Genomic DNA, 14896 nt, shown 5'->3' with positions numbered 1-14896 from the left:
TGCTGTTAATTGAAATGACGTCGAAAAGCCTTGTGCTGGAAATTTTGAAACTTTCGTTTCTCAATGTACAAGCCTAATGATGGCAGTTTATTATTACACTTTCATACTAAACATTATTTAACGATTTAAGAAAAGATTAAATTGCTAGCTTGTTTCATTGGAGTATAGGAATGATTAAAAATGCCATCGAATTGCTTTTGAAATGTTTTGAAACCCTTGTGTTGTTTGGATTTAAGTCACAGCGACCCTGTTATGATCAGCTGGCGACTTTTCTGCTTTACTTGTGAAGAAAACCCTCAGTTGCCACTCCGTGCCAACGTGATTTCCCCTAATCAGTATAGCAATCTCTGCCACCACACATATTTTTTAACAATATTTTGTTATTTTATGTTTTTTATTTTTTGAATTTATTTTTTTCATTATTTTGTATACTTTTGATAATCGCTTTAAATCAATTATTTGGTCAATAGAGTATATTGATTACTATCATTAATGTTATTATGCGTGCTTCAATTCAAATTTGTGATCAATAAATTCTTTTGTTTTGAATTAGTTGTTGCGTTAATTTGATACTCCATGTGCGATATTCGTTTGTAACTCCTTTTACAAAATTAATCTCTTCTTAAGTCATAGACATACTAAATGGCATTATTCCAGAATGCATAGTGATTGTTCGATAGGTTAAGAATAAAATATTTATAAAATGATTTATTGTTGAAACGGAATTGTTAGACATTTGGAATTCGCCTTTTCCCTTATTTTACGATAAATTTTAGCTATATAATTTCATCCCATTAATTTTCATAGCAAACGATTGCTTAAATCAAATAGATACGACGAAACCATTCAATTGATTAGAATGTCCTGAAATTTTCATAAGGAAGGGGTTACCTGTCTAAATTCAGAGTATCAAAAGAGTGTTCCTAATTGATTTTGTTTGCTAAAATGGTTTGAAGATATTTCCATCGTCTGTTATAAAATATATATACTTTTTTCTCAAAACATTTTTTGTAAAGTTAATTCTGTATAAATGTCTGATCAAGTACATTGCTAATGGAGAATGACAAAATGCACTGAAATCTTCATGAAAATAAAATGCAATCAATATCAAAATTAAAATTGTTCTAATATAACATAAATGATTCATGATTCAAACGATTTGTTCGATTTAAAAAAAAACAACATGTATCAGATATTCTATGAACCTTTTATTTTGTTGACCGTACATAAATTTGAATTGACTGCCACGGATAAAGTTTCAATTATCACCTGATGTAGCGTTACCTTTGAATTGTTCTGGCAGTCTTAAATCTTTGATAAGGTACAGGAAACCGACTAATGTAATCAATGTGTTAATGTGATTATTCAAACCAATTTCATTTTACCAACAGGTTCCCAAGTGTACAAAAAAGGTATGCAAATAAATTTTATATCGCATGAAAGGTCTATGATACATTACAAACAGGTTTGCATTCAACGTTACTAAATCGTTGCCAATTTCTATTGTTATTGTGAACAATTTATTATTACTTGTTCTAAATAAGTGAATTGTTTAATATAACAAATGATAGTTCGTAAATTTCGAGGAAGGGAAGATACAATACAATCCTGATGAAATATTTATGCAATCACTATTGCGACGTAATAACGATTGTTTTAGAAAACAAATGCTTATTGATGCAAACAATTTGTTTCCAATTGAATTTGCAATATAGCAGGGCATTAATTCAAATTTAAAATCCCTATTCATTTACTTCTCCATTTGTCCTTGTTATTATTTAGATGCACTATGTTGGTTCATACCTTGCTTTAAACGGAATAGATCAAAACATATTTATAGCTGTTTCTTTATTCTTGATACATTCATTGATATATATAACATCTTGCTTCCAAAGCGACTTTAAGCAGGCTCTTTCTACAAAATATGCTTTCAACTTTGCCGTCTTGAATAACCTTCAGGAAGTTCTCTTTTTTCACAACTGCAAATTATCGAACGGAATTAGGTGATTTGAATCAAACATGCTAGTTATAATGAACTAAACATAATCAAAAAACATCATTAACAATGATGCTTATGGTACATTTGCTAGTCTATGAATACAATATAATATCCTAGATAACTACTGTTCATCAAAATAAATGACTTCATTTTTATCACACAAACTAAAAATAAGACCACTTTTTCCAATTCTTTTAAATGTGAATTGATTTTTTTAAATAGAACATAAATCTTTTTTATAATAACGTTATAAGCTACACTATTTTTACAGATATCAAGGTTTCATCATTTGAATTATTCAAGTTTCCATCTTTCTATTATTATCTATTACTTCTTGCTGTTAATTGAAATGAGGTCGAAAAGCCTTGTGCTGGAAATTTTGAAACTTTCGTTTCTCTATGAACAAGTCTTATGATGGCAGTTTAATTTTGAACTTTCATACTAAACAATTTAAAATTTAAATAAAGTTCAAAAGTTATTATATTCTAGCTTGTTCCATTGCAGTACAGGAATGATTTTAATTGCCATTAAATTTGCTTTTGCTTATTGTTTTTAAACCCTTGTGTTGTTTGGATTTAAGTCACAGTGGTCCTGTTATGATCAGCTGGCGACTTTTTAGCTTAACTTGTGTAGAAAACCCTCGGTTGCCACTCCGTGCCAACCTACGCAGTTACTTCCCCTAATTAGTATAGCAATCTCTTCCACCACACATATTTTTAACAATATTTGTTAGTTAATATATTTAAGATTATGAATTTATTTTTCATCATTTTGTATACTTTTGATAATATTTATTATATAAACTATATCGAACGTAGGTACGAAACGTTACGAAACGTTAAAAAATAAAAAAGAAAAATGACATTAGATTTTACGGCATCTATGTCAGCATCATGTGAGGTCTATGAAAGCAGTGATTACAATCTGCCAATTGCAAGAGATCAATGTGAAGCGTTTGACTCCGTGTGTAATCTCAGGAACAAACGGCAATCGGAATAGAAACACCCATCGAAGTTTCGTAAGCTTGCTGCAGGAATATTCTTTTCAAGGTGCAAAACCAGTTACTGTGGTATATAAGCATATAAAATATTTTACAATAAGTTAATAAAACGTACCCATATATGAGGAACTTATAAAACTGTTCAGAAATTATTACCAAAATTCACAACAAAATAGCATTTGGACTTTATGTTATATCTCTTTACGTTAATGCTTTATTGTTGCTAATTCTAATTCAGTAAACGCTATAAAGTAATATAAACGTACACAAGATATCATGTTGTTTTCTGCTATATAGACCTTGTGCAAAGTCGGCATTCAAATAGTGCTTTGACTACACGCGCCTTGTGTACAAGATATGTATGATACAAATACAAGACATTTATATAGCGCAAAAATGTATTAAATATTCGATTGCGCTGTACAGTATTAAGACTTTATACATATATGCTTGATCAAGACACTCCCAAACCCAGTCTCGATGGCACAGAAAATCTACAACTCTAGTTGAAAAACAGTCCAAACAAGTATGTTTTAAGTTTGGCCTTAAACTGAATTTCATTGGTAATGTCCTTCAGATAGTCTGGCAATGAATTCCACCATTTAGGTCCCACAATAGCCAAAGACCTATCTGCAAGTTTTGAATTTGTTGATGGTATATCAAACCGAATGTTGCTAGATGATGAAGATCTCAGTCTTTTCCTGTACTGACTCTGGCATTTAGTGAACAATTCACAAAGATACAATGGAGCGGTGCCATTTGCAACACGAAACACAGTCACAATAACTTTGTACATGATTCTTGCTCGAATTGGAAGCCAGTGGAGTGATTTAAGAATTTCAGCACTGGATTGATAGTAAGCAGCTCCAGTGACAATTCTAGCAGCATAATTCTGCACACGTTGTAGTTTATCAAGTTGATAGGCTGGAATATCAGCGAATAATCCATTGCAAAAGTCTAAATGTGAATGAATCAAACCGTGAACAAGGATTTCTGCAGATTTCTGAGTGAGATGTTTTCTGATTGCTTTCAAATTTCTTAACTGCATGTGTGCAATCTGACACTTCTTTTGAATATGGATGTCAAAACTTAAAGTGCTGGTCATCTGTACTCCAAGGTCTCTCACATTGTCAACACAGTTGACTTCGACCCCACCAACATTGACACTGGAAATGTTCAATTTCTTCAGCTGATGTCTTGTACCATAAATGATGATTTCTGTTTTGCTATTGTTCATTTTTAACTTAAATCTGGTCATCCATGACACAATATCATTAAGACAGTCAGTGAGTTTTTGGCGAACGATTTCTTCGCTGTGATGGTCACCAGCTCTAATTTTAAATGCCACTTTATGATCGTCTGCATAACCATACAATTCCGCCGGATATTTCTGGACTATTTTGTTAAGGGCAGCTATATAGAGAGTAAATATCACCGGTCCAGCACAAGAACCCTGGGGAACCCCGAACCTCAGTGGTTCAGTATCCGATGAGGACTGTTCAATGACAACTTTCATATCTCTGTTGGTTAAATAAGATTCGATCCACTTTAATGGAATACCCTGTATGGCAAAGTCCTTCTGTAGGATTTCAAGTAATATTGGTATATCGATAGTATCGAAGGCGGCGCTTAAATCAATCATTACAACTATTGTCACATGGCGGCTATCAGCTGTTTCTAGCAGATCACTGTACATTTTCATCATAGCAGACTCAACACTGTGAAATTTACGGTATGCACTTTGGTAAGATGGTAACAAATTGTTGGACTCAATGTGGCTTGAAATTTGGTTCATTGCAGCTTTTTCAAGAATTTTCGACAAGAATGACAGGTTTGATACAGGCCGATAGTTTTTCAATTCTAAGGGAAGGCCTTTCTTTTTCAAAAGGGGTTTGATAACAGCGCTCTTCCACGTCTCTGGAAAAACACCAGAAGACAATGACCGATTCACGATTTCTATCACAATAGGTGCAAGCAAATGAAGATTTTCTTTCAGCTTTGGTGTTGGCATAACGTCCACTGTGATACATCATTGACATTTATATGATGTCTTTAATACAATACAAGTGACCACATATCTCAAATGATAGGGAATAATTAATCAAACACTCGTTCTCGCAGATTCAAAACCTATTGGACTATATCCGTGCGACACATGGCTCTTCTTTGCTCTGAAGACAACATATGCAGCAATAATAGAGCTAACCGAGGAAGGTAATGTCAGATAAAATGCTGACCCATATGTCAGACCAGAATCTGTAGTGTTGCTTGCAAACACGATCATTGCTGTTATAACTAAAATAACTGAAAACGGAGAAAACAAAGAAAAGAAAAACAGAATCCTTAAAAATGCCAAGAACAGCAAAATTGAAAATAGTGGAGATTTGGTTTAATTATTATAATAAGATGGTTCATTGACGGCTAACGTCAACGCATCACCTTCTCCCCTAACACAGAAAACTCAGTCATTACAAGGTGTAGTTTTAATTCTGAAATATCAGAAGTTATTTAGGAACAGAAAAATTTTTCCAGATAGTTTTTAGACACATCTTGCTCAATAAAAAACTTAAAACTGGCTACAAAGATAAGAAGAGTAAAGTAGCTATAAAATTGCTTAAGACCTTTTCACTCTTCCTTCATCTTTGTTAATGAAACAATAATTAAATATATGAAGACGGAATAAAAGAATCCTCAAATACAAAAAAAATAGTTTTAATAGATGTAATAAAACAAATATATTCAGTAAATCGAAATTATCAAAAGACACTAAGTCTTTAGAAGTATAACGCTTTTCTCATTAAATTGATTTAGATTATTTGAATGAGAATGTGTATTTACCTCCTAACAATAAAGTTATTATGCGCATATTTGCTAAAGATTCTGTACTTCGATTCGCTGCGTATTTTACTACAAGTAACAGACTTAATCCAACCATCACAGTTCCAACTATCAAAAGACCTCGCGTAGCATTCACAAAATCTTTAACTGAAGAAGAAAACTGAAACAGCTTAAAGAAAGAAAGAACTTTACTTAACATTTGTATTCAAGCTCGATCCTTACAGCAAAATTAACGGAACGGAACGATCATCTGGTAATTAATTAAGATGAATGATTTTTGTTTTTTTTTTGGTAATTGCATTCATCACAAAAATCTGTGATTAAAAACAAAGTGAAAATAACATACGATAAATCGTATAAATGCTTTTTGTAGTATCAAAAATAATTTCGTTTGGGACGATATGTAATGAGTAAAGGTTCAATAATAAATCAAGTGAACGAATAAAATAGAATTATATTTTGCGAGCCTCGGGCTACGATGGTACTATTTTATTCAACGATTCTAATAAATTAAAAACATTTCAAATGAAGTTTAACAAGTTCAATAATCCTTTTAATCACATACACAAAATAAGAATAATGTCTTCCTGTAGTTATAATTGTTTGATATTTGAAAATATCTTTTTGTATGGAATATGTTTATTTTTTAAAGAGTTTCAAATTGTAATTTCTTTAAAAAGAAACATGTATATAATAAATAGTACATTCAAGTTTATTTTTATAAATACAGGATTAATCTTCCTCTTGTGGTATGCAAATATGAAAAAAGTCATATTTCACTTCTGGCTACTGCCACTCATGAAATATTTCTTTTCATACCACTCTATGAAAATAAGTCATGTTCTTATATAAAAAGCACTTGAATATCCTCTATACACTTCATGAGAGCGTATGGAAAATGCACACAATTTTTTCTAAACGGTTCAGGTCATTCTTAAAATACATGTTTCCTGGACATTTTATTCTGTTTTTGTAAAACATTCTGTTTCAACTATTTCAAGTTTCTGGAAGCAACATAATTTAATCAAAATTTTTATGAAAATATTCACTGGATATAATTTCTCCATGTTTGTATAACTCATGTGCGTAATGTAAATATATATGCAGGGCTCGTCCCGAACCATTTTTATTGAATCTTACAAGCCGCGCGATTATGTATTGTGGCTGATTCGCGTCATGTCGTGTTCTCGCTTCTTTGCCTCCCTTATGCGAAAATGCGAAAACACAAATGGACGACAAAGTTGACTTTGTCATCTCTCCGTATTTTTACTTTTTTGGATTTTCGAGGCGAAAAAACGAAAATACGACAGAAGAAGGGCGACAATACGACACGTAAAATATGTCGTCTCTTTGCATCTGTCGTATTTACGCTTTTTAGCAATGTTGCATCTTGACTTTTTCGCATCGATGTGTTTTCGCTTTGTCGCATTGTTGTTATTTGACTTTTTCGCATTGTTGTGTTTTTCCTTTTGCCTATTATTGTCTGTTTTCATTTCTGTATGCACGCCTTTTCGCTTTTTTGTATATTTGCGATCCGGTGAAGCATGCGCAGATTGATTACACATATGCTAGCGGAAAATGGAGTCGAATTTAAATTCAAGGGGTAATTTATAAATATCAGCTCTAGTAACCATGCTTCAAATTTAATTAACATTATCCTCAAGTACATTCTATCACATTTTATACTAAGCGAAAATGCAGCAATGCTTAAAATGTAACAATGTGAAAGACTTAGTGTACCAATGCGAAAAAATTAAAAATGCAACAATGCACAAATGTAACAATGCGAAAAGGTGACAATTCGAAGGGACGACAAAGTTATACATGGTCATCTTTTTGTGTTTTCGCCTTTTTCGTATTTTGAGGCGAAGTTGCGAAAATACAACATGGCGTAAATCAGCCACCATAATTATTTGATAAAAACAACTAACGTCTCAAATTGTCACTTGTTATTTCAGTGATTCGTATTGAATCATACATATCTTGATATTATATACATATCTTGATAATAATGTTGTCGTTATTTGATAGGTCTTACCGTCTGTAAACAGTATGCACTCTGTATCCCCAAGAGCTTCAGCACAGTCCTTCCAAAGGCCGGCATACGAGTATACTGGCACGTTGTCTACCGTGATTTCAGTAGTTAACCAGAAAGGAATTGCGATACTCGTACTGCTCAGTGAAAAGGCGCAAACAATCGCAGTAATACTGAAGATGATCTCTTTGTCTGCATGCATTCTCAACGTTAAGAACTGTAAAACAAATAAATGTTTGTTGAAAAAATAGTAAAGAACATGTTTAAGGACTTATTAGGATAAAGTGTCATAATGCCAATATAAGTGTAAATGGTCAGTGATCAGGTCTACTTGAAATAACCTGACATTATTCCACGGCACTTTCTTTAAATTAATATCGTTCAATTTCGTCCATTTTTGTTTAATCACCATAAAAATTGCAAATCTTTTTTTAAATATATTTATTTACTAATTCAACACAACTTTATAGCAAAATTTAAAGAAGCATAATTATTGTCAATTAAATGATGAAAATTACAAAAGCAAAAATGTGTATGAGTGTTTTAATATGGGCATGTTTTTTCCATCAATACAAGATGTATTTTCATTGATTGGTATGAAAATAAATATGTCATGAGCGGCGGTAGCATGAGTGGAATATGATAATTTTTTTAACTACAACCTGAAAATGAAGCCTGTATTTATAGCAAAAAGCTTGAATTTCTTCTTATAACATACATATTTATTTTTTCCGACATAACATTTTGAAACACATAAAATGTGTTTTGGCTGAATTTAGGAGGAAATAGCCCGGCAAGACACCAATGAAAATACCCTGCAGTGAGAAATAAAATTTGATAGTGAAAATACAGAAAATGAAAATATGCAAATTATTTCATCAATATCTCAGTCATAGTATATAAGACATACACATTTATAATACGACAATGCATGTTTATTACCAGTTTTAAACAAGGTATTGTCCTATGTTTGGTATTAAACAATAACGCTCTTTAATGATGTTTGATTTGATAGTCTAGATATATTCATAGAGTCATATGGAAATGATGTATTTTTTTTAAATCACATAGATTGTTTTGTTATATTATCATGTAACATGTATCAATACGTTTATTAGTTCATTGCTTTTGTTATCATATACATGTGCAATAAACGTAATACACACACTGCTTGGTTGTGTGTAAACACTTATATAATAGATACATCCTTACTTATATTTCGTCTTCTTTTATCACGACCTACATATTTACAATATAAAATGTTATAGATAATTACAGAGAAAATCATAATGATGAAGATTATCTTTTAAGGCCTCCATGAAAAAGGGGTTCAGGTAGCTAACATTAAACTGTTAGCCAGGGATTATGGAATTTTGCATGTAAAACTGTTATCAAGCCTTCTAACGGAAGATCAGTGTTTTGATTAAGGTGCCTTATAGTGTCGGTGTCCCTTAAAGCAGCATGCCTCCAAGGCTAGGCTAATTTTCATAAACATTTTGAAAAACAAAAACAACATTTTTTAAAAAAAGTTAACTATTTTCAAGTGAACAAATGCATTTATTTACACATTATAAACGGCACTTTAAATGAAATAAATGGGAAAAAGCCATACTCCTTACTGCCAAAGTCATGCAGTAAAAATATCTTTATAAATATTGTAAAACCAGTTATTTATTGCACGTAACATCTAATTGAATTATTACTTGAATTGTCTATTATTTACTTTTCTTGAATTTTATTAAGGCTTTATCTTTTTCAATTATTTAGGCAAATTTGCCGGCATGCAGCTTTCAAGACTAAACCAAAAGTAAAATGTCTGATTCGAGCTATTCGCCTTGTCCTTTTTATTTGTGTATGAATGTAAATATTATGCAAAATGAAATCTGTATTTCGTTATGCACATTATTAAATATAATTTTTAAATAATTTTCTTTTTCCATTAAAGCCTCTCATTCAATCAAAGTGATCCTGAAAGTAAATACGTTAATTTTTATTACCTGTTATTATGTATGTACTCACTAATTCGGTTTTCTATCCTTTTTTTGGTTTGTTTGTAAACTGTCCCACCAAATATACGTCCAACTTCCCGATTGTTACCTTAAATACTTGCATCTTTATCAACTACAATAACATACTAGTAACTGCTACTTTCAGTTTACTCCAGGTTTTTGTTTGGTACCCTCTGGGTGTCCTACTTGGGTGTGTCCGGGGGCGGCGTCCTGTGAACGTAGCCTTTGCCTTGTTGATCTTTATTCTTGTTATTTTAATACTTACCAACTTCTTGAGACTAAACAACATCAAACACGGGGAGTGGGGTGGATGGCGGAACCCCATATGGATCTCAAAATTGACTAAAGAATAAATGTGAATTTTCCGCTCATTAAGATGCGCGCTATAACTTTATACGTAAAGGAGAAAACAGGTCAATCACAGATAAGAAGTTTACGCATTCGCTAACCTTTCGTCAATTTCTTAACTGCAGTAAATAGGTGGAGAACAGGTGACCAATATGTGGTATCGGTGTTAAATACGTTGCCATCCGTACGGTTCAAATGATAGTATAGCTAAATATAACCAATGGTGTGAGTACATCGAAATGGTACATTAACAGAGTCAAGCATTTCAGACATAGTTTTTGTTTTTCCGATCAAAAAGCTTGACTTCATGTACAATTGACAGAGCAGAACTGAATACATGTAAAATTTGCATTGATCATTAAACAATTACAAACTGAGATCAGGGAATCTCATTGGTCATTCCAAAATAAGTTTATAATCTTGAGGATCTTCCTGAAACATACACATGTTCAAATTCCTGTATAACAGGAGAAAAAAGTTCCAATGTCTATTTATAGAATGTAATTCAATTTCCAAGTCTTTAAAAAGTCAGCAACTAAATTTACATAAAAGGCTTTTAACGAAAACCACCTTCAATCTAGATCATACATATTTTAACATTGTGTCATTTCGTAACAATTGAACAGTTTATCATTTTTTTAATTTTATTAAAATCGTAAGCAGCTTTCTTTAAAATATTGTTGAATTGTATAATGATATGCATTAGTTTAAACACCTACAGTTTTAAATAGTAGACAAGTAGCTTTTCAAAGCATGTTCCGATATTGGCAAACCGCATTTAGAAGTTGTCATTTGCAATCAGATTTTTTTTATCTCGGGTTTGTAAATTACCATACATTGTTTTTCAACCATTTAATATGTTTATGGCATTGATAACTATAATTACAATTCGTTTCATTTTTGTTTATAATAAAATGTGAGGTGATTTTTAATATTTTCTGCGTACTGCTGGAGGAAGGAATTAATATTTGACCGAACGAAAACATTTTTTTTTTGCAAAAGTCTCGTTTTTTTTTCTTATATAAGTCCAATGTCTTGAACAAATATTACCGTTGATTGCAACATAGGTCAGTTGTATGCCTTAAAGGACACCTGTATGGATAAAAATAAATTTATCTTACGGTTAACGAGAAAAGAACGTTTTGTATGAAACAATTAAAGGTTTGTTATTAGAAGGGCTCTTTTCAAGAATTAAAGCAACAAATATGATATCATCAAATGAAAAATGTTTCCCTATTGATCATAATCAGAAAACAAGCATAGCACACGCGAAATTATACGTTCAACGGATTATCTACTGTTCAGGCAATTACAAAACAAAGTTACATGATTGGAAATGGATAGCATAAAGCGTACGTGCATGCGCGCGCGTGCGCGCGCGCGTGTGTGTGTGTGCACAAACAAAAATTTAGTATGCTAAACTTAAATGTATCCATAGATTACAAATTATTTAATATTCCATAAAATTGAAAGAGTCATGCATTATATATAGGTTGCTTCCAAATAACAGACAATTAAGCCAGTGTGACGAAAAGTGTGTTCCGTTCACATAGACGAAAAGACATCACAATGTTAATATGGTTTTTATTTGTTTCGCCATTCGCAGCTTTACAGTTGATAATAAAAACGCTGTAGAAGCGTGCCTAGAAAGTTGCATTCCGGCTTGATTACAAACGCGTTACGTTTTATGTCTTAGCATTTAGTATTTAAGCATGTATCATGTAATGGCTATTAGCAAAATGTGACTTAATGTAAGTGACTGAAGGCAAATGCTGTTTAGAATGCTGAACAGAATGCATGCTTGCAGGATTATATGTTATTATCTGTTTCATTTGTTCACAAATGTGTTGATAGATGCTCAAAATGAAACAATTATCTATAATCATGGACTGGAGACAAAATCGCGTTTAACATCTATATCAGATGTGAGTTATACAGAGTGTTTGAATCATTTCCGAAATAACAAATCTCACATAAATGTTATGGTCTATAGAAGACGATTTCGACTGTGTGATACGTATTTTGTTACGGGAACGATTTCGTATAAACAGGAGCCTGGGTCAATGCTTGCATACCGTCCTGTTATTGGTAAGTTTAGATAATTAATTGTTTACTTTCCATTTTCAGAGGGATGTGGCAAATATTTTGTGTTGCTTTTACTATAATATATGTTTAAATTAATTTATGTATACATTGTACATTAGTTTATTCGACTTATGTATAGATTTTTTATAAGGAATATATAGGAGGAAAAATCGGGAATTTAATTTCATTTGGCACATCGAGAAAATCGACTAATCGAAGATGGACTCATAGGAGTTCTACTGTATATTTATTTATTAATAAAAGGAAGGGTAAAATATCATCCAGACAGAAAAAACAAGAGATAAAACAATTATCAATGTTACGAACTAATGTATGTGCTGTTTTTTCTTCTTCCAAACACAAACATTAAAAAACATTAATGATATGAAATTTTAACTAAGCTGTTATAGTTACATAACTGAAAAAGTATCAACTCATCTCTTTAATTTGATCTTCAGATGTACTGTTTTAACTTGAGTACGTTTGGTTCCATGATTACCGCTGTATGAACACATCTGCGGATGTTTCTGAATTCAAAATTTCCACATTTTCGTGTTTGAATGTTTAATTCTGCTTAAGCCGGTTCTAGGGGGCGTGGACTGTAACTTGCACTTTCCAGTACCGTCCATGAACATACTCAATTAAACCGAGCCTGAAACATTTCGATATTTCCGTGTTGGGCTTTCATTAGGGATTCTGTTTTTCTCTGTATTATATCTATATCTACTAGTCATGAAAATTACAAAAGGTTCATTGAGAAGTCAAACTTGAACAAATGTATCAGGGTAATGATGTAGATTTAATCTGATTCTATTACAAGTTTTCCTCGGTTTTACCGCCGTTGGACACTGACATGGATCTGCTGCTAAGTTCCCACTTCTGAAGATTTTGTTTAGATGTTTGGACTTCTGGTGCACAGATTCTTTTATATTCTTTTAAACCCCTTTGTTGCATGTCTCAACCGTTTATTTGCCTGTTTTGTTTTAGTAAATGTTATCTTCAGACAAAAATTTTGGTTTTTTTGCCTTTTAAGCTCAACCTTTGAATACGCAAACAAGGTGTTTACATCTTAACTATTAAACTTGCGGAAGTTTTGGACGCTTAAGGTTGCAAACAGTCGCATAAAGTCGCAGTTTCTCGTAGTGACATTAAATTAGGAAAATTAGCTATCGAATCGATTAACAATAACAGCAATATTTATTTCTGCAAATATGTACCACGCGACCTTATTTAACCTGTCAAAAGACATTGTATTCTATGTAACTACTAAACAATCTTTGTTACATGGTAGACTTGTATAAACATTACACAGAAGTCCAATTAATTAGAATATTGGAAGTTTAGAATTGGGTTGATTATTTCTTTGTTTGCAATCGAAACATTTTGAATTATTTTATTTTGTTTAATGCGAAATGTGATGCTATTTCTTAACAAGTTGATACTGATATCGGTAAGGTCTTTTGGGCAAGTTATTTATTTATTTATTTCATTAATTTAGTTTGCATGTTTGATTTACAGAACAAAAGGATTGTCTTGCACTTTTTGAAAAAGGATGTAAGGAAGACGGTATATATACAATAGAACCCGTCGGCAGGTTAAGCATACAGACATGGTGCGATATGAAAAATGGTGGATGGACAGTTATACAACACCGACTGGATGGGTCAGAAAACTTCTACAGAATATGGTCAGATTATGTTTGTGGATTCGGTAACATATCAGGAGAGTACTGGCTTGGCCTTGAGAATATATATCGGCTTACTACTAATGACAGTTCTTTGAGAATTGAAATGGAAGCATTTGAAGACGTATCACCTACACATGCTTATGCACAGTATGACACGTTCAGAGTTGACGACGAAGATTCAAGTTTTAGATTGCATGTAAAAGGCTTTTCCGGAAACTGTGGTGATAGTCTTAGTTACCATGATGGAAATATGTTCTCGACTAAAGACAGGGATAACGACGTATGGTCTGACAACTGTGCTCAACGGTTTGGAGGAGCATGGTGGTACAAAGCTTGTCATTATAGCAATTTGAATGGACTATACTTATCGGGGAATCACTCTTCGCCCGCTAATGGTATAACTTGGTACTTTTGTTGGGGTCGTCATTATTCTATTCGCCGCGTAGTGATGAAGGTAAAAAGAAATTTTCCGTAACAGCAAAGTGAAACTGAAATTTGAACATTAAGAAACAATACTGGGAAGAAAAAACAAAAAAAAACAGCTAAACATTATTTAACGATTTAACGAAAGGAATGACATGGTAAGATACATCACAGTACGAAAATGTCGACTATTTTATATATTATTTTAAGTGTAGCAGAAATGTATAGTAGTACTGACGATGTTTGTTTCATTTCCACAGTCGTTATGCCCTGTTTGACATATTTCAGCTGATAGAATGGTTGAGCTGAAAATAATGAACATCTATTGAAAGTTACCATTGAAGAAGTAGTCATTCAGTTAATCATTTTGGAATTTCGTAAATTATAACTAAAATTAACTTTATGAACATTCTTAGGATAGACATTATATACATGACAGATATAACAAATTTTGCCTTAAATTTTCAACCAT

The 14896-nt window shown here is 32.2% G+C and overlaps 2 protein-coding genes across 3 annotated transcripts; one reads left to right on the top strand and one right to left on the bottom strand.

The window, feature by feature from the left end:
- Positions 1-5083: 5083 nt before the first annotated feature.
- Positions 5084-9968, bottom strand: LOC132725561 (uncharacterized). Of its 2 annotated transcripts, none has more exons than XM_060710707.1 (4): positions 9892-9968; positions 7876-8089; positions 5838-5984; positions 5084-5303 (listed from the first exon to the last, which is right to left on the bottom strand). In XM_060710707.1, exons 2-4 carry the CDS (start codon positions 8072-8074, stop codon positions 5101-5103), a joined length of 549 nt encoding a protein of 182 aa, XP_060566690.1. In that variant the 5' UTR covers positions 8075-8089; positions 9892-9968; the 3' UTR covers positions 5084-5100. The 2 variants fall into 2 exon arrangements, with proteins under 2 accessions (XP_060566690.1, XP_060566683.1); XM_060710700.1 differs by having other exon boundaries at positions 5086-5303; positions 9870-9968.
- A 3856-nt stretch (positions 9969-13824) lies between these two features.
- Positions 13825-14476, top strand: LOC132725534 (ficolin-1-like). The gene has a single exon (XM_060710669.1). It carries the CDS (start codon positions 13934-13936, stop codon positions 14474-14476), a length of 543 nt encoding a protein of 180 aa, XP_060566652.1. The 5' UTR covers positions 13825-13933.
- The last annotated feature ends 420 nt before the right edge of the window (positions 14477-14896 follow it).

The sequence above is a fragment of the Ruditapes philippinarum genome, unplaced genomic scaffold, assembly GCF_026571515.1.
Source record: "Ruditapes philippinarum isolate M1 unplaced genomic scaffold, ASM2657151v2 ctg5354_1_1_1_1, whole genome shotgun sequence".
Classification (NCBI taxonomy): Eukaryota; Metazoa; Mollusca; class Bivalvia; order Venerida; family Veneridae; genus Ruditapes; species Ruditapes philippinarum.
The sequence above is the reverse complement of the archived record's forward strand: the minus strand, read 5'-3'. Positions and strand labels throughout refer to the sequence as shown.